This window comes from Lucilia sericata, unplaced genomic scaffold (assembly GCF_015586225.1).
Source record: "Lucilia sericata isolate MDLA Ls3-8-SP2 unplaced genomic scaffold, ASM1558622v1 Contig000196F_arrow, whole genome shotgun sequence".
NCBI lineage: Eukaryota > Metazoa > Arthropoda > Insecta > Diptera > Calliphoridae > Lucilia > Lucilia sericata.
Window position 1 is genome coordinate 158,123 of NW_023994224.1, and position 22,420 is coordinate 180,542.

Here is a 22,420-nt window from a genome sequence, read left to right on the forward strand (position 1 = left end):
GAATCTTCGAAATATGCACGAAGAATTTCAACATCCATGAGAATATGTGGAGAAAAATGGGCGGACTTTCATTAGTGGGGCTTAGCATCGCACATGTGAATTAAATGCAAAAATTCGTATATCTCAGAAACTATTAGAGCTAAAATCCTATAATTTTGCAAGAAGAACTTTTGCATTCATGTGAATGTTTGGGTAATAAATTGGCGGACTAGAAATGGGGGGCATTGCACCTCCCATATAAATTAAACAGACTAATTCGTTTATACAAACTTTGAATGAAAACGTTAACGTCCTTGTGAAAGATCTTCGATCTTCTCACATGAATAAAATACAAAATGATGTATAACTAAGAAACTATTGGAGCCAGAATTCTCAAATTTTGCACAAATATCTTTGCATTAATGTGCATAGTTTGGTAATTAACTGGCGGACTAGCAATATAGGACTTAGCATCTCCCATATGAGTTAAACACAACAACTCGTTTATTTAATAGTAGAGCTCGAATCTTCAAATTTTGTACGAAGGACTTTAACATCCATGTAAACATTTGGGTGAAAATGTGGGAGGGGGATGCTTGGATCCTCTCATATTCATTAATTACATACAAACAATTTTGCGGACTAGCATTAGATGGCGGGGTACCGCCCATATGAATTTAATAAAAAAATTCGTATATATGGGAAACTATTAGAGCTTCGGCATTCATTTGAACATATGGAGAAAATATAGTCAATATTTGGAGGAAATCGGTCGAGCCGTTTAGGCGTTATTGAAAAAACTAACGAACAGACTTACAAAGAGATTTATTATATATATTAGTTTAGAAAACTTAGATTTATTAACTTCGTACCTTCTTTAATAAGACCAATTTTTGATGCAAAACAGACTACAACAACTATAGGCCTATTTAAATTTTACCTATAATAGAAAAGATATTGCAGCAAATTGTTGTCAGAAGACTAACAGCTTACATTGAAAAGTTTAAATTTATAAACAAAAACCAATTCGGATTCCAGAAAGGCAAAAGATAAACAAGCTATTGGGAAACTTGCAGACCATATAAATGGATACTTAAGTAAATGTATGCACTGTCTGGTTGTTTTCATAGATTTCAGCAAAGCCTTCGACACTATAACTCACAGCAAACTACTACAAATGTTAGAGAAAATAGGAATAAGAGGCAATACATTAAACTGGTTCAAAAACTACCTTGATCTTAGATCTTATCGCGTTAAGAGAGGAGATAGATATAGTGATGATGTAGAAATTGACTGTGGTGTTCCACAAGGGTCTAAACTAGAACCAATACTGTATATAACTTATGCAAATGAAATGATTAGTACTCTTCAGGGAAAAACAACCTTCGCTTATGCTGTTAAACTGTTACTTCTGTTACTCAAAACAATGCAATTGGATATCGCAAATAAATGGTGTCACAACAACGGGTTAATAATTAACGCAACAAAAACCAAGTTAATGTACGTTAAACCACAGCATATTCCAAATTTAACATTTAAAATAATATACCACGATAGCAAATGCCTACATGAAAAAGTCAAATACATGTTTACTTCACACTAGTAGAGTGTTACATTCGACATGGTATCGCAGCATGGGGAAGTTCAAATATTTAAAATCCTCAGCAAAAGCTATGGTTTCACAGGTCACAACACACTACAAATCCATAGAACAACTAACTACACATACAGAAACAACAGATCACTCGAAGAAAACAACCTCACTCAATCCAACATAAACATAATAAACAATGCAATATCAAACACAAACGTTTACAATCCAAGCTACAATAGCACGGTACTCAACTTTACACAAACTAACATAAATTCAGCCTTTTATAGGCAAATTTGTTATTATAAATGTTTCAACGATATCGAAGCAACAAAAAATAAATAAATAACTTTGGAAGATAAAATGCAGGATGCACTTACTTGATTAATGCGTGAGTATAAATGAAAGGCGTAAACTTTCAAAAAACTTTATTTTTAAAGAAATTAGGGCTGTCGGTGGGTTTTCCGTTGCTTACGCTGTTGAGATTTTCACAAACTGTAATGACGCTTAGGTTGATTGACAGGACGTCTTACTTGACAATCTTACTTGTCAATCTTCCTTACGTAGCGAGCGGGAAGGATCACATTAAAGTAAGGGCTCTATGTCCAAGTCCAAACAATTCTCGTCCTCTTCCATATCAGATATGTTATCGTGGGCCTCAACATGCCGCCCCCTTGCATGGGTGCAGGAATGAGTCGCTTAGGCGGTTCATTGTAGCGATCATTTGTCGCAATAACTGACGGGTCGTTGCTTGGCCGGCCGCTTGTTCCTCTAACTGCCTTTGAATCATCGTCGGCCTTCTCCTCGAACTTCTTTGGCGACTGTTAGCGATTTGAAGGGCTCTAGATTCTTCGCTGGTGCTACGACGAGATCACCTTGGATGACCAGTAACCCGTTCGGAATCTGCACCTCCTTTATGTAAGAGAGTGTGGTGCTTCTCGGTACACCTGCGACATGCCGAATTGGTGGTGCAGTCCTTAAATAGGTGCGAGTGCGACAGGCAATTTCGGCAGTACCTGTGTACCTTCACGAAGTACAGTAGTTGTCTCACCCAAAACCCATTAAATATTTTACAGTTACGAAAATTATGCCTTTGGAAGCAGATAAGTCATACCTCAGATCGACGAATGGGGTCCATATATGAAAGAAATCACAAAAATGTGTAACGCTTATGCAGTTCTTGGATGTATTCCTTCTTTGGACGAATCGATGGTGGAGAGCCTTAAGTTTTTCCCATCGATTCAGCAAGGACATACTGCGGTCGTCTATTGGCATTTTCGGTGGAACCATAATTGGTGAACCTCGTAGAAAATGTCCGGGCATTAAAACGGTTAAGTCTTCTGGATCCTCTGTCATTGGAGATAAGAATGCCTTCAATCCTAACTAAAAGAGTAAAGAATTCTTCAAAATTAAATTTTTGATTCCCTACAACTCTCCTAAAGTGAAGCTTTTTACTCCAGATTCCCACAGGCTTCCCATGCGCGGTGCACTAAGTGGAATGAATTTCCACTCGAAGCCGTGGATAGCATATTTTTCAGATATGTCCTTTGAGGATTGCCCTAAAAACATTGCATATTCTGCTAACAATGTTTTACCTGCACCTACAAAATTCGTACCATTGTCTGACATCAAACGTCTTGGTAACCTCGTCTTCCGACAAACCTATCAAAGGTAGCGAGAAAGGCCTGGGATGTAAGGTTGGAACATGGCTCTAGGTGTATAGCCCGAGTAGCAAAGCAGACAAATATGCAGGCGTAGCCTTTGATATAAGGAGAGTTTCTCAGATGTCAAGCCTTTATCTGGAATGGACCAGCGAAGTCTACACCTGTAAAGGTAAACGGTAGAGAGGACGTAGTTCGCTCAGCTGGTAAGGCTGCCATAATCTGAGATAGTAGTCTTTGCTTATAACACAAGTCAAGCACTTATTTATACATTTTTTAACTGCTTTCTTCAGGGCTGGGATGTAGAATTGGTATCGAACCATACTGATCATTAAAGAAATATCGGCATGCATCAAATTTGTGTGAATAAATTCCAAAATCATTTCACATAAATTCGATTTGTAAGCAATGATGATGGGAAACCTTTCATCATAACTCATAGATGAATTAACTAAGCGGCCGTTAACTCTTAACTCGCTAGAATCTAGGAACGGATTTAAGGTTACTAAAAAGCTTTTTTTCGAAATAGCTCTGGAGTTGGACAAGTCTTCATATTCGTAACCATAATATGCTTTTTGTGTCAAGCGAATTAAAACAATCTTAGATTTGTTGAGCTCGTTCTGCGTTAAAGTTTCTGCACGATTTGTATCCTTTTTGAGGCTAAATTGCAGAAACGATAAGGCAATAACGCGAAGTGCTCGGTGATACCTTGAGAAACTATTGATAATAGAAAATTCATCGGCATTTTCTTTAATGGCTCGCGTTGGGGATCTATCATTGTCTAGTAAATTTTGTACATTCAGTTTATTCTTAGAAGACGAAGAAGAAACTGAATCTTGTACAAGTAAGTAGAATTATTTTCCTTTGTTCTGGCGCGTCTTGTAACTGTTGATTAGAAATTTGGCTACTGTTCTTGGGAACATAAAAGCCAAAGGGGTCCATGCCACCATAATTGGCTATTAACCAAATCCTGGGGCTTGCATCCTCTTGTTCCGAGATCAGCTGGATTTCTGGAGTCAGACCACATATGTATGGTTGTATTTGGGAACAGATTTTTAGATAACACATGCCTTACTAACTTAGGAAGAAGTAAGGTGCCACACAGTTCTAAATGTGGGAGACTTAGTTTCTGTAGCGGTGCTACTTTGCTCTTAGCCACTAGTAAATGTGCACTTCTATTGTTCGGATGATCAGATCTAATGTATACTGCGGCACAGTGTACTTTCTCTGAGGCATCACAGAAACCATGCAACTGGGTGAAGTTTTCAGGTTGAAAATTCACCCAGGGTGTAATTTTTATTGTTTCTATATGTTGAAATTTTTCGATGAAAATTTTCCATTTTAGAAATATATCATTTTCATCGCACTCTACACCATCTTGCCGGAACTCCTGAAGAAGCATTTTAGTTTCAATAATTATAGGCGTTAGCCATCCTGCCGGATCTTTCGCCACGCAAGATAAGATTTGGCGTTTTGTTACTGTTTTCCCTAGAGAAATAGCTTATATTTTATAACTAAAAGTGTCGCTCACTGCATTCCAACGAATTCCCAGAGTCTTTGTTGAACTTGAATTATCTAATTTCAAGAAATCAAAATTTTTATTTTGAAATGTGTTCTAATAATTTTGGATGATTCGCAGTTATCTTTTTTAACGGAAATCCAGCAGAATCCAATGCGGTGCATAACTGTTTTCGAGATTCTATTGCCAATTCTAAAGTATGTCCCCCTGATAACACATCATCATTATGTGTTTCTGTGTCATCTGCTAACTGTAGAAGTGTTCGAATGGCTAAGTAAGGTGCACAGTTCAAAATCTTCTATGTCGCCTGTATTTATATTGCGAAACAATATTCTCATTATCTAACGATACATTTTCTCAATATCACCATTGAATACATATTTGAATTTTCGCCAATTCAAAATTACAGTCATGACATCTGACTGAAGTGTTGGTCCACTATATATAATATTATTTAAGAAATACGAACTTTGTGTTTTCCGAGAACCATTAAAAACATCTCGTACCTTCGTTGAAGCACTTTCAGGTCGGAAAACCGCATGATGTGGCAAGTAATATGAAAAATATTTACCAAATTTGCTTATTTTATAAGAGCTACATTTCTCCATATGGCCTAAATCTATATATTCCCTCAAAATACTATTGTAAGTATATTTGATTTCTTATATATTGCTTCTTTGCGTGAAATCGGGATGAGGACAAAAATGTTTCTTTGGGAAACTCTGGCTTAAATGGTAATTTTACTACATAACGTCCATCTTCTCGTCGAAAAGTGGTTTTCGTTCCTCACAAAACGTATCTTCCTCTGATAAGCTATAATTAGTTGAAATTTCTTCTGTTTCCCAAAGCTGTCTTAGATCTACACATATCTCGTTGGATTCTCTGAATTTTTCATTTACATCAACTGCAACGAGTGACAACGTGTTTATTTTGAATGGGCCATATATAAAACAACCATAAATAGAATTTTGAGCTACCATATTTCCTAAAATGTGTGTACGAGTGCCCTCAAGTAAAATGTACGGTATTACATCACTTCCTCATAGCATGTCAATATGAGAAGAAACATAAAATTTCGGGTCCGCCAACTCTATGTCACTAATCTCAGATAGGTTAGGATTAGAAATTGTATTTTAAGGCATCAAACTTGTTAAGTTTGGAACGATTATTGCTTGAGTATCAAGCGTAAAATTATGCTTCTCAGCGCAAAGTGTTAAACTGCAAATCTTTTTAGAATTTGCAGCAACTGTTCCACCTAATCCAATCTGCAGATTCTGTTCCCAAATTTAATCTATTTCTAATTCTCTCTGTTACAAATGAAACACGCTTTTACAATCTTGATTTAAGTAAGTTGGTGATAAGCAGTTGCTACATATTATATTCTGTTCTACATAGTCAATTCGTTGCTGGACAGAAAAATCTGAAAACTTTTCTACCCATCTCAAGATTATGATTTTCGCCACACAATGGACATAAGTTTTGACTATTTGAATCCACTTTGCTTTTGAAATTTTTGTTACTATTATTCTTAGATGTTCCCGGCTTTGGATCACTTTTACGAGTATCTTCATTTGCAAACATTTGATCACGTGTCATTTCTATCCTTTCCACTAAACGATGTCTATTCTTTAAAAAGGTATCCATTTTTAAATGGATTCCAAAGACTATTCTCAAAGGTTAATGGTCTGAATAGGTAATTTTGTACTGAACAAATCACAGATAGCTGTTCTTATCCTGTTTATGTAGTTACTAGTCTCAGATACGGCTGACTTCATGTTAAATAGAGCTTTTAGTTGAATTTCTACCAAAAATCTCTAATTCTCGTATCTAGCTTCTAAAGCGTTCCAAGCTGGCAAGTAATTTTGTTCCGATAATGGATATTTCTGTACAATTGCCAATGCATCCCCAGCGGCTTTATTTACCAAATGGAAAAACTTTTCAACTTGGAATACTCTTGTGTTTGTATGATAAAGTACAGAAAACATATCCCCACTCTTTATAACCACCATTAAAAACGTTTATGTACTCGTAACCCAATTTCCGATAAGTCGAATTCATCGGATAAAACGATGAAGTACCTAATAACTGAAGAATGGTGAGGGCCACTTTGAACGTTAGGAGGATCTTTTGCAGCTTTTAGAAGGTCGTTCATACTTGCCTTACATTGATATTTTTCCCTACATTCTCGGAACCTAGTTCAGGCTAATTCTTTAAATTCAACGGATATTAAAGAATCCGCAGTACTATATATTATCTCATAAGACGCTCGAACTGTCTTCCAATCTTCTTCTAAGGATTCCAATTTTGCCTCTACCAAAGATTCTGTCAAATCTTCGCCATGTAATTTTGCGAAGTTGTCGCATTCATCAAATAAATTTTCTGTCTCAATGACAAATTTCGAGTGAGCCTGACTACCCATTTTATGCGATCAAATTCGTTGCAAAGCGGAATTTTTTGATATTGCTATTATAAACAACAAAAATTAAATCGCTAAGGATTAGCAATCTTTTCACTTTTACGTTACGTAGTGACTTTGTTTATAAAAATGCTATAATTACCACGGAGTAGTAATTGAAACGACTTTTTAACAAGTTAAGTGATGACGCAAAGGATTCACGAATTAACAATTTTTAGCCACGTAGTAATTTTGTTAAAAGTTTTAATACAATTGGACAATTAAAATTGTACGGGAAATCGCGACTCAATTCAAAAACGTCTTGCTAGACACCTGTCAATCTTCCTTAGCATCATTCACAGTAATATGAATACCACAGACGTAGCGAGCGGGAAGGGTCACATTAAAGTAAGGGCTCTGTGTCCAAATCCAAACAATCGTCGTCCTCTTTCATATCAGATATTTTATCGTGGGCCTCAACATAAATGGTGTCACGACAACGGGTTAATAATTAACGCAAAAAAAAACAAGTTAATGTACGTTAAACCACAGCATATTCCAAATTCAACATTTAATATAATAACCCCGATAAAATGTCTACATGAAAAAGCCAAATATACTACAAATGATAACTACAATTGCTCCACAATAATAGAAACTGCAGATACGTACAAATATCTAGGAATATATGTCGATAGTAAATTTAAATGAAAAGCTCATATTGAATATCTTCAAAGTAAACTACGAAAATCTGCTTATATCTTATGTCATTTGAGCTACTGTTCTACATATAGTGTGTTAAGACAAGTTTACTTCTCACTAGTAGAGTCTTACATTCGACATGGTATCGAAGCATGGGGAAGTTCAACACATTGTCGAATTATACAAAATACTCAAAATCAAATACTTAAAATCCTCAGCAAAAGCTATAGTTTCAAGGGTCACAACACACTACAAATCCACAGAACAACTAACTACACATACAGAAACAACAGATCACTCGAAGAAAACAACCTCACCCAATCCAACATAAACATAATAAACAATGCAAGAGCAAACACAAACGTTTACATATCCAATAACACAATTCATAACAACACTTCAAGCTACAATAGCACGGTACTCAACACAAACTAACATAAATTCATCATTAAATGCATTCAACTCTTATGCAAACGACCAACTAGTACAGAATATAAATAAAACACATCACCACATAGCAAACAACACCATATTCAATGAAATACAACACAATTCCGAATAACTCACTAGCCAACATAACACAAACACCAATCAAACACGAAATATATTCCCAAACGATAGTAATCTTGCGAAAAACATGAACGTATTGAATATTAAAAGCATCTATTATATGACATTAATAAGCGAGTTTGACAAAGATGATCGATTTCTGAAGGTTATAGATCACCATTATAACATAAGACGTCGAGCTCAGGAAAGATTTAAAGTGGATCGTTTCTACAATAATTATAGCAAATATACTACCGGAGTTATCATACCAACAGTCGTGAATAAAATACCTATACACATTATAAACAACACTAGTAATTACTAACGAAACAAGTTAGAGTGTTATATTCGGCTATCCTAATCTTAAAAACCCTCCACTAGCAAGCTACTTTTTATTAAAACCCGTTTAACTATCTAATTTTTAGCTTGGAAAAATGTTTGTTTCCGTAGTGAGGGTACTAACATTTATGCATATGTGGAACTAATTTTGATTAGGTTCATAAAATTTTATATTAATAGTCCAGTTGTAAACATTTTAATATAATAATTTATCTATACACAAACATACTCATGTCGAATTTTATCTGGATATAATCATTTAATAATGAATGAAGTGGTATTAAGTGATTTTTTGAAGTAAAATTCCGTATAGCGATTTATATATACAAAATACACATTTTTGTCTAATTTTATCCGATGACTTTGATTGTCAATGTGTGTTTAAGTGGAAATTGTGACCAATTATGGACCGATCAAGAAAAAAAATTCGTATAATGATTTATATGCAAAAAAAAAAATCAAGTCGAATTTTACTCCAATAGATTTATTAATTAATAAAATATGTGCGTTTAAGTGATTTTCGGAAGTGGACTTTATACAGGAGCTATGACCAATTTCATACACAAAACATATTTAAGTTGAACTTTATACCGATAGCTTTATTTATCAATGAAACATATGCGTTTAAGTGATTTTCAGAAGTGAACCTTATATGGGAGCTATGAACAATTATGGTCCTATCCGAAAAACATTCCGTAGAGTGATTCATATATGGACGAAACATTTTTTGTCGAATTTTATCAAGATACCTTTATATGACAATGAAATATATGCGTTTAAGTGAATTTCGGAAGTGGAACTTATATGAACATATTGATCCCTAACACAAAAAAATAATGTGTGACAAAATTTATCGAAATATCTTTGGTAGTTTCTGAGAAAACTACTTAAGAATTGGGAAAAAAACGTTATTTTTTTCGAGGTAGTCTGAAATTTTTACTCATAACTTTTTACGTCATAAACCGATTTTACTGATTTTCAATACCAAACTGTACCGGATAATAAAGAATGTTTTGGGTGAATTTCGTGAATTTCTATTGCTTCGTTTTAACGTGAGCGTGTTTTACACAGACAGACAGACGGACGGACATAGCTAAATCGACTCAGAATTTCATAAGGATCAAGAATATATATACTTTGTTAGGTCTCAGATGAATATTTCTTGGTGTTACACATGGAATGACAAAGTTATATATACCCTCTATCACCACTGATGGCGGTGGAGGGTATAACAAACTATTAAAAGAACATTTTAAACGTTCGCAATGATTATGTTAATTAAATCCAGGACCCAGAATATATATACTTTTCTGGGTCTATGACCAATATTTCGATGTGTTACATACGGAATGACAAAATCAATATACCCCTTTGTCTCTATAATTTTTTTTGAGAGTTGCTCCAGAATTGAACCTACCCCCACTTAAGGTCCACTTCAAGAAATGATTTTAACGCTCATAAGACTATATGGAGGAAACTCGACATACATAAGCAACTTTTATAGGAACGTAATCCTTCTACATATTCATGCAGAATGGGTCGTTTACTCACCCTACCCCCCATATAAGGTCCCCCATAGATAACTACTCTAATTACTGGCTTAAAAATACGAATATAATAATGAAACTCGACATAAATGGGTTTTATATAAGCTAATATCTCTACCAAATTTGTAAGGATTGATCCATAACTGATCCTACCCGCACATAAGGTTCCCTTGAGAAATTTACTTTAGCTAATTAAAAAACGATAAATTTTGACATAAACATTTTTTGAATTAATGAAAATCGCATTACAAAATTTTATCAGGTTCGGTCTACAATTGAACTTACCCCTCATATAAATATAAAGCCACCATGAGAAAATGATGAGTACTTCACCGTTGTACTAGCCATAAAAAGTTTTTTATTATAATTGTTTATTCCGAATTTTATGAGAATTTGTCTATAACTGACCATAGCCAACAAAATCTATGTACAAAATTTTATGGGTACCGATTCATAATTATCCTTACCCTCATATAAGGTCCCCATCAGATAATTACTTTTACGCTTATGACTGAATTAACAATAGGAGAACAGCAATGAAATTCGAAACGAATAAGTGTTATACGACTCGAAATTATTCTACCAAATTTTATAATTAAAAAATTGGACAAAAATATTTTTTTTGTTTTTAAAAATTAATATGTTGTTAATTCGAAGATCACGTACATAATTGACTTAAGCCTGATCTCCCTGATACTTACAGAGGAGCATGCCTCTTACGGCATACGATTTGATGGTGCGTATATAAGATTTCGCATAGCCGAATATAACACTCTTACTTGTTTTGTTCACGTAAATTTAGCACGAAGATGTTAAACTCCATATATAAAAATTATCTCTCAAAACCGACGCTGTCAGACTCCATATATGAAAAATTTATGAATTTGCCGCAAAATAAAATGACTTACCCCCACTTTCTCAATGTCTGATTATGTTTTATCCTAACGATAAATTAACTGTTAACAACAGCCTACAGTGTCCTAATAAAGTCTAAATAAATAAATAATAATTATGATAATTCGGTTTAGTAGTGCAATGTATAATGTATAATATATGTACATCCGAAAGTTCAGCGTTGTTACAGTTATTAGTTCTTAGTTTTATAACGAAAAAAGGCGATCACTCTTTAAAGTCGTAATTATGAACCCTATATGAGGCACCCGGTTGTATGGAAGTAAGTTGAAATAATTGATTTTAATCCTTCTGAATAGACTTCACTCTCACTTGTGCTGAAAGACTTTTATTTTTCAAAATATCTTAATAATTGCTACCTGTACCGTGCATATAAGGAGCATGTGTAATTTTTCCTTAAATGTGTAATTTAGAAGCCGACTAAGTGTAGTTTCTAATTTTTTGTTGGCAACACTGTTTAGAACTGATATTTTTGTGCATTTCAACATCAGTACATTCACGTAATTCAAAGCTATAATGGTGTATGTTATAATTAGATATTGAATTTTTTATTTCTTCTGTAAATAAGTTATATTAAAATATGTAAATCTTTTTTTTTTAGTTTAAGATTGGATTGGCGTGAAGCCAGTTTATATGCGACATTTTTAGTCGAAAATAGCAAATGGTCTCGTACAATTTATTCATTTCAAAAAGCTGCTGTTATGCTGATGTTACCAAATTTAACAACAACTGAAAAACTGTCAATAGACAATTTAATGCGCGACTGTCCCGCCTACAAACAGCGTATTGCTGGAAAATCTTTGCCAATGGAGAAATTCATATGCAAAAAATCCGAAAGATATTTTGCACAGGGAAAATTTCTTTGTTTACCTGCTATAGAATTAATGTATCTTTGGAATACGTTTAAAGTAATTAGCAAACAATATGAAATAGCTGATAGTATTTATAGAGTTATAGATACAAAACTGAATGAAATGGAAAGAAGTACGGAACGTTCGGCATATGATTCAGATAACAAAGCTTTATGTCTTCTGTTACGCGGAGCATGCTTAAGGCAAATGAAAAAACCAGGATTAGCATTACAGTAAGTTATTCACAAACAAACTTGTTATTTAATAGACAAAAAACTAAATATTAATATTTTAACTATTTTTTTTTATTATTTCAGAGATTTGAATGAATGCATTAATTTGCACCCTCTCATAAAAGAAGATCTTTATTTGATTGCTTATGCAAGCGTAGAATGCGGATTGGTTTATGCTGATGAGAATAAAATTGATTTGGCAATAAACACGTTAGAGGAAACTAAGTAAGTATACCTATATTTCCTAAAATTTATAATAAGTACTAAGACCCATTTTGCATCCATTATAAAAAAATCAATCAATATGCTCGATTTTGTCATTCCATCGGCACATTGAAATATTGGTCGTATAAATTTTATGAAAACCACAAGATTTTTGTACCCGGCGTTGTCCGTAGTTTTTAGAGAATTCATAACATCCCAGCAAAAATAAAACGAAGTACTTCCAAAAGAATAACATTTATCACCACTTCAAAAGTAGCACTAATTGAATTTTTTTACCATCTGAGGAAGTGATGTTTAAAGACTTCCGAAGAAGCGAAAATAATTATATTTTTTCAATGTTGAAGATATTTTTTTTTTGTTCTTACATTTTTATGAGATAAAATATGGGCAATTCCATGAAAAGGTAAACCACGACTGAAAAAATAAAACCCTTATAACTTCTACATTTTTAAAGATAATTCAACAAAATTTGGTATATGATCTTTTGTAGCACCAAAGACGAAGACTATTGAAAATTTTTGAAATCGGTCTATTTTTACACCTCGCCGCTATACAAACGGAACCGAAAATATCACTTTTTAGCTCATAATTCTGTTAATTATAATACTATCCCTTCAGAAATCGGCAGATCTAAAAACCTAAACCTTTATACCGATTTTCATAACGATTGGAGCTCATTTGACCCTAGTTCCATTCAAAGTTTAATTTCAGAAAAACACTTAAACGTCCGTAACTCACCTCTAATCATTAGTATTATGATAAATACACAAATAAGTTTTATATGAATTAAAGTCACACCCTAGAATTTTATGAGGATCGGTCCATATTTGACCCTAGTCGCCATATAACTCCAGTTTTTTATTTTTATCTATAAATTGCTTAAACATGTATATATGTCGGCCATGTCCGACTGCACTTTCCTACTCCTTTTGATTTGTTGAAGTGTGTGTATGCATATATTTCCAAAATATATATTTTATAACCTAAAAAAATATCAGGAGAAAAATCAGTCACGTACGATATTTAAATATGTTCATTATAAAATTATATTAATTTCTTTTTTTATTTAAAAATTATGGATTACTAATGGAAAATATGTCCCATAGTGTAAGAAATTAAAACAAAAAAGATACACCTACAGAATTCGCAGATTTTCGTAAATATTTACATGTACTTTAAAAACACTTCCGTTTTTTGTCACGTATGATATCGCCATATTTTAATCCATAATTTGGAAAACAAGGTTCCGAATTCCTTTTGCAAATATAGTATTCTTTAAATGGAAAAAATTGACAAAATTGTTTTCCAAGTACTCCTAATTTTATAAAATCTATACCACTCTGAAGGCGTAAGTATGTCACATACAATCGTATGGAATTGCCCATATGTTATATTTGGGCTTTTGTATTAAATGTTTCTATTATCCTAACTAATCTTAATATTATTTAAGTCAAATAAGTTGTATTCTATAATACTACAATTTCATTTCCGAATAACTTCCAAAAAAGACCATTAAAATTACTTCTTGAAAATGTCTTCAGAAGTAATGAAATTGTAATCAAATAAAAAGGCCATCCCTCCTATGACAAGCCTGTGTTAAAATCATCACTTCTTCAGGTCTTTTTCAGTACTTCCATGGAGTAAATTCTACTTCTTTTTCGTTTCTTTGGAAGTTCTTTTTTTGCTGGGATTATACATAAGTATTAAGTATTCCGTTTTTGCCCGTTTATTTTAAATGCCCTTTTCCTTTTTACCTCCTAAGCGGGAGTTTTCGATATATACAGTGCACAGTGGGGCAGAATCGAAATTTTTTGGAAATAAATCTGGCATTTCTAAACGGCTGATCCGATCGGTATAAAATTTGGCGTGAGCGTAGCCAAGGAGTATTATTTATTCGAGTTTAAGTTTTGAAGATGAACCCTGCAGATGCTCCAGGGACGGCGCTGTGGCGGCTCAAATTAGGGTACTTACGACATGTAAAATTAGAAGAATTTCATCTATTAGAAGAATGCAAAATGCATATATAAGTTATAGTATTACAAGACTACTATCCACTCATAGTAAACAATCCTTAAAAAATACAGTCAAAAGACATCAACTTTACAATTGTTAAAAAATATACCTATTATACAGAATAAATATATAATACAGCAACCATCCACTTAAAAATGATTATCAACCATTATTAACAGTTACAAAAAATCACCTAAAAATTACAAATTTAATGATATTGGCAGATCATTATCAGTTAATTCATTACAAAAACCAGTATGTAAATATAAGAACAAAACCAAAAAATGTTAATTCTTAATGTAGCTAAATAGAATCTCAGTCACCTGAATAAATCAAAATAAAGCGAAGAAAAACTTAAATGCCCTAGCAAAATCCCACACAACAAACCAGGCTTCCAAAGTCATAGAAATAACAAAAAGCATAAAAAATTAACTACACCTTAAAAAAATAAACAGCACATACAAGAATGAAATGTTTCCCCAACAAAAAGACAAGAAAATCCAAAGCTTTACAACCATACCTCCACATTACCCAAGAATGCGCTATAAAGAAGCAAAAAATAATTCAATAGAGTTACAGGCCACTCAATTACACCCAGAATTAAAGCACATACTTATACCAATTATGCCATAAAATCCCCAAAATTTTTCTTTACAGAATTACATAAATACAGAAATTGATACATTTAAACAATCTATCAATATATATAAAAATGAATGTGTGTTTGTATGTATGTATGTTTGTTTGTGCTTTATAGACAGCTAAACGGCTGAACCGATTTCCTTCAAATTTTCAGAGTATCTTCAGCTATGCCCGGAAGGAACTATAGGCTACCCTTTGTTTTGGAATTTCAAGTAGGCAGTAGTAGGAATTTCAAGTAGTGCCACGCCAACCTACAAAATAAGTATTAAAAGTCGCATATCTTAGAAATTGCAACAGCTAGAGTCCTCAAATTTTGTATGAACAACTTTGACATTCATATGAACACATGTTGACAAAATGGGCAGCATAGCTACAGTGGGCGTGGCACCTCCCATATAAAGAAAATCTTACATTAGTATATCTGAGAAAATATAACAGCTATCGACATGAATATTTAGGACGGACTACCAATAGGAGGCGTGGCATCTCCCATAGGAATTAAATACCAAAATTCGTTTATCTGAAAAACTATTGGAGTTCTTAAATCTTAAAATTTTGCACGAAGACCTTTAACATTAACATATGAATATTTGCGAGAAAAATGGGCGGACTTTCATAAGCGGAGCTTGGCACCTCCCATATGAATCTATCTATCTTCTATATATATATATAAACTAGCTAAAACCCGACGTGCTTGCTACTCCTGTCGATATAAAATTTTCAAAATATATTAATATACATTTTTTGTTTATAAAAATTTTATTTTTATTTGTTTGTCACTATCCAAAACCATAAAGTAATAAGACAAAGAAAGTTTGATATTTAAAGTATTTTATTAATTAATGATATTTATGTACATATATTGTTTCTTAATAATTATTTCTTACAAGGAGGATTTTATTTCATTGATGCGCCAGGAGGAACCGGAAAAACCTTTCTCATCTCATTAATTTTAGCTAAAGTTCGATCACAAAAGAATATTGCCTTAGCCATTGCGTCATCAGGTATTGCAGCAACACTTTCAGATGGAGGCAGAACTGCGCATTATGCACTCAAATTACCGTTGAAAACACAATTTTCTGAAGATTATGCATGTAATGTTAAGAAAAATTCTTTAAAGGGTAAAATCCTGCAAACGTATAAAATAATAGCGTAGGATAAATGCACTATGGCCCACAAAAAATCCTTAGAAGCGCTTGATCGCACTTTAAAGAACATGAGAAGTAATTCTAATTTATTTGGAGGTACATTAATTCTTTTAGCGGGTGATTTTCGCCGGACACTTACTGTGATACCTGGTTCAACACCGGCTGATGAACTCAATGCTTGCCTGAAATCATCATGTCAACATGTTCATGTTCACACGTTAAAATTGACAACAAACATACGTTGCAAAATGTGAGCGTGCTTTACTGGCACCCAAAAACATTGACGTTAATTGTATCAATAATATTATTTTGAATAGAATCGATGGTAATTTAAAAACATAAATCCATCGATACTGTTACAAATAATGATGATGTCGTCAATGTATCCCCACGAATTGAAGTTGAAAATTGGCGTTCCAATTATTTTATTGCGAAATATTGATCCACCACGTCTTTGTAATGGTACACGATTAACAGTTAAGAAATTAATGAACAACATAATCGAAGCAACGATTACAACTGGCCAATATAAAGGAACGGATGTCTTACTACCTCGGATCCCAATGACAACATCGGAAATGCCATTCGACTTTAAACGGTTGCAATTTCCTATACGTTTGGCATTCGCGATGACAATAAACAAATCTCAGGGTCAATCCCTGCAAGTGTGTGGAATAAATCACGAAAATCCATGCTTCTCACATGGTCAGCTTTATGTTGCATGCTCGCGAGTTGAGAAAACTTCAGATTTGTATATCTACGCGCCTGAGGGGAAAACGAAAAATATTGTATATCCCAAGGCTTTAGAATAGGAAATAATTATTATGAAACATTTTAATTGTAAATATTAAGTTATATTTTAGTAATTTTGTAATATTTTGTAAATTTATGCTAATGAATAGGAATAAGAAATAATTATTAAGAAATAATATATGTACATAAATATTATTAATTAATAAAATACTTTAAATATCAAACTTTCTTTGCCTTATTACTTTATGGTTTTGGATAGTGACAAACAAATATTAATAAAATTTTTATAAACAAAAAATGTACATCAATATATTTTGAAAATTTTGTATTTTATATCGACAGGAGTAGCAAGCACGCCGGGTTTTAGCTAGTTTTTATATATATATATAGAAGATAGATAGATTCATATGGGAGGTGCCAAGCTCCGCTTATGAAAGTCCGCCCATTTTTCTCGCAAATATTCATATGTTAATGTTAAAGGTCTTCGTGCAAAATTTTAATATTTAAGAACTCCAATAGTTTTCCAGATAAACGAATTTTGGTATTTAATTCCTATGGGAGATGCCACGCCTCCTATTGGTAGTCCGTCCTAAATATTCATGTCGATAGCTGTTATATTTTCTCAGATATACTAATATAAGATTTTCTTTATATGGGAGGTGCCACGCCCACTGTAGCTATGCTGCCCATTTTGTCAACATGTGTTCATATGAATGTCAAAGTTGTTCATACAAAATTTGAGGACTCTAGCTGTTGCAATTTCTAAGATATGCGACTTTTAATACTTATTTTGTAGGTTGGCGTGGCACTACTTGAAATTCCTACTACTGCCTACTTGAAATTCCAAAACAAAGGGTAGCCTATAGTTCCTTCCTGACATAGCTGAAGACACTCTGAAAATTTGAAGGAAATCGGCGTGCTTTGCCGCCGAGTTTTAGCTAGTTCAATATAAACGACAAATTCCACAATATACAGTCAGCAAATCTCCCAAATCCAATATAAACAACAGCTAACTACACTATATTGACACAATAAAGAAATAAATCACCTTATGTAGAAAACATATATATACCCAAAATCAGCGATTCTATAAGAACATTTCACAGTTCTACTCAAACTTACAAGGATAAACTGTTTTCGGAAATTTCACGAAAAAGCCTTTTCTTATAAGTTTCAACAGAAACATCAAAATTTACTAAAGTTTTCGATAATTTATTGTATACATGTGCCACTCTAACACAAAATGAACGCTCTAATATTGAAGTCAACTTTGGTATTTTCAACTGTCTATTTCTATTAGATTTGCAAAACTCAAACAATCTAACCAAATATTCCGGAACACACAGTCTACATAACTTGTAAAAGTGCAATAAATTTATATAATTAATATAATCCATAAAAAATAATCCAAGAAACTTTAAAACATAGACTGACACATGCTGCCTCATTCCAATAGAGTATAGGTATCTCACAACTCTATTAAATGTCAATCTCAACCTCTTTATCACATATCCAAAGGTACCTGAATATACCTCAAGGGCATATAGAAATATTGGCATTATAAGTCCATGAACTACTCTTTTCTTAATGTGAAAAGGCAACATCAAATCCAGACTGTACAATTTTCGTAAGGTAAAATTAATCCTTGATACCACTGAATTAACATGACCTTCAAAGTTCAGTTCCCTGTCAAGAATAACCCCCAGACACTTAAGTTTGCCAACAAACTCAACCATATTATTACCCAAAGTAACAGAGAAATTATTATTAATACCACATGTACCAAATAACATTGCCTTAGTCTTACTTACATTCACAGAAAGATCATTATCCTCAAACCAAATATATAATAAATCGGCAGTATGATCAATAACACTTTGTAAAACATCAGGAAATTCTACATCACCTTTAAACAAAAGGTGAACATCATCAGCAAATGAAAATGGAAGGCATATATTACTAGAAATTCTACTGAATAGATCATTCATAAACATTATGAAAAGCAAAGGTCCCAGTACTGATCCCTGAGGAACTCCACTGTAAACAGGAAGCAGTCCAGAAACACGATCACCACTACACACACATAGTCGCCTATCTGATAAATAAGATGAAATCAGTCTACATGCTGAGCCAGAGAAACCGTAATACCTATTCAATTTTTCTACTAAAATTGAATGATTGACCCTATCAAATGCCTTGGCTAAGTCTAATGATAATAAGACACAATTACCCCTATTAGATACACATCTTCTTATATTATCAGTAAGACCTAGAAGCAAAGAAGTGGTGTTCCTATTACATCTGAAGCTAGTCTGACAATCATGAAGCAACCAACCATAATCAATATGCTTTACCAGTAGAATCTTAATCAGATGCTCAACCATCTTTGTTAAAATGGGCAATATAGATATAGGCCTAAAATCATTATCACCATTAATACCACTATCCTTACTCAAGGGAACAATCCTTGCAACCTTCCATAATTAAGGAAAACTAGAAGTTTCGGTTTTGAGCAGTTCAGCATTATTTGTATATTGAGACAGTGCATTGACAATGGTATTAAACTTTTCTTCAATCAGCTTGATTCCACTTTAAATTTTTTCATTTATCATGCGCTGGCTCTCTTGTATTTTTATTTCCAACTCCTTTTCCAAAGAAGCTTTGTTTTTATTAATGTTCACAATTAACAATAAAACAGTCTTTCTTAACACATTTTTACAGAAATACTCCAATTACAATTAATTTAAATTATTTTCATTATATTTTTCTTAGCACAAAATTTTCTGCATTATCTCACGATAGAACTGCCAGATTCAATTATATATAATTTTGTTCTACACAAATTCATAATGCGACTAGTTAAATAAGGTTAAAGTGCTTTTAGGGGCAGGACCTAGTATGGGAGATATGACCAATTATAGACCGATCGTAAAAAATTCTTTAAGCAAAATTTCTGTACATGAAAGCTATATTTCAGTCAAATTTTTTATCTATATCGTAATTTAGTAATAAGTAATGTGTGTTCAAGTGATTTCTGAAGGGACATTTTCATGGGACCGACCGCACCCATGTTATGGACCGATCGTGAAAAAATCTTGAAATGGAATTTTTGTATACCAAACTAATATTTGTGCCAAATTTTGTATCAGTAGCTTTATTTGGTAATGAGTAATGGGCGTTTAAGAGATTTTCGTAAAAGGACCTTGTATGGGAGCTATGACCAATTATGTATATAAAGGCAATATTTTAAAATTCTGTATCTATATCATTATTTAGTAATGAATGTTGTGCATTTAAGTGTTTTTCTGGAGGGGACCTAGTATGAGAGCTATGACTAAATATGGACCGATCGTAAAACAACTTTATAGTGTAATTTATGTATATAAGAGCAATATTTGTGCTAAACGTATGGATATCAATATTTTGTAATGAGTTATGTGCGTTTAAGTGATTTTCGGGAGGAAACATTGCATGGGAGCTATGACCAAGGATGGGCCGATTGGAAAATACTTTCACAGTAGTATTTCTGTGCATATGAGCAATACTTGTACCAAATTTTATATGGATATCTTAATTTAGTAATTTTCGGGAGGGGAACTTGTATGGGAGCTATGACCAATTATGGACCGATCGGAGAAAAACATTCTCAGTAATATTTCTGTGCATATGAGCAATACTTATTCCAAATTTTATATGGATATCTTAACAAAAAAAACTCATTTTCCAGGAATATATACTTTTGTATGGGAGGTATATGAAATTATGGACCGATTCTGGCAATTTTCAGCAGGAATCAAGATACTGTGTAGAAACGAATGTATGATGACTTTCATGAAATGATCTTGCTTAGTTTCTATTATATTGTTTCGTTTTAACGTGAGCGTGTTTTACACAGACAGACAGACGGACAGACGCACATAGCTAAATCGACTCAGAATATATATACTTTGTTGGGTTTCAGATGAATATTTCTTGGTGTTACACACGGAATGACAAACTTATATATACCCTCTATCACCTCTGATGGTGGAGACCGAATATGACCGAAAATTTAAATATTTGACCATTACACATTTTTGTCTCACACTGTACATATTTCTGAGACAATAAACCTCATAGTCTAAAATATTTTAGAAAAGAAAAAATCTGTCTTAAAGCACCGAAGTACTCATTTCGCCCTTGGTCACATTTTTTGTCCCCTTCTGGTCCAACTTTCACAACGGAACTTTGCTAATACAAATGTATTTTGGACACTTTAACAAGCTTAATAGAAAAAATTTTTGTTTAAGTATAGAAAAATCAGGCTTAAAGCACCGAAGTACTCATTTCACCCATTTTTTGTCCTTTGTCATATTTTTGCCCCCTTTTGGTCCAACTTTTGCAAAGGAACTTGAAAATGTTTTTGCTCAAGTATAGACAATTATCAGTACAGTAGTTTTCGCATTATTGATTTATTGGTCCAGATTAAATGCAATAAACAAATCTCATACATATGGGCAATTTCATATCAAGTGACCCAACTCAAAAAATCGATTTTGACGAAATTTGCACCAATGTTAGTACTATTGGAAAGTAAGCCAGACACACATTTTGAGAACTGCCGGACTTAGAGGGGGTCAAAGTTGCACATTTTGGTCATACAGGGTTTTATTTAAATGCGTGCAACTTTTAACCTACTGGTCCCAGCAAAAATTGTCAAAGGAGTTCAGATAGCTATTTCTTCAATGTTTCCAAAAAAATCTCTTTACATTTTTTTTAAATAATTTTTCCTTGTTTTGCTCAAACGAAAGCTTAGACAATTTACTTTAAGGTCTTTACAGTCCCATAATTTAACTTAAGAATAAGAATTTTAACTTAAGAATAAGATTTTTTCAATATTTGGCTCTTACTTTCCCCCCATTTTTTCAAAATGGACGTTTGTGTTGTATTTTTTACTCTAAAGAGTAAAAAATATATTTTAACTCAAAAACATTGCTCCTTGAGTTTAAATATTTTTTTTATAGATATCCCACTAAGTATCCACAAAGCTCTTAAAGGAAATGGTCTACAGTTTCATTTGAATAAAAAAACAAGTTAGAGTGCTATATTCGGTTGAGCCGAATCTTAAATACCCTCCACCAGCTACTTTTATATTAATACTTTTTTAATTGATCAAATATTTGTGGAAATAAGTTTTCTCATGTCTTAAATAGAAAAACCCCAAGATTTAAACAGCTTAAATCTGTTACAATTCCAAAATTTATTGAACATTACATTTTCTTTTATATTTTTATAGCGCCCTAAGATATGCTTTGACGATATTTAATAAAGTGCATGTATGCATGTGTGTGAAAGATTTAAGGATTTTCAAAATATATATAT

The 22,420-nt window shown here is 33.0% G+C and overlaps 1 protein-coding gene across 1 annotated transcript in view; it reads left to right on the top strand.

Moving 5' to 3' along the window:
• LOC119601880 (tetratricopeptide repeat protein 39B-like) overlaps window positions 1-22,420 on the top strand; it is a 164,109-nt gene that overhangs the window by 137,005 nt on the left and 4,684 nt on the right. The window contains exons 6-7 of the mRNA XM_037953117.1: window positions 11,796-12,278; window positions 12,363-12,503. Coding sequence (XP_037809045.1) covers window positions 11,796-12,278; window positions 12,363-12,503 — 624 coding nt within the window. The remainder of the gene's footprint in view (window positions 1-11,795; window positions 12,279-12,362; window positions 12,504-22,420) is intronic.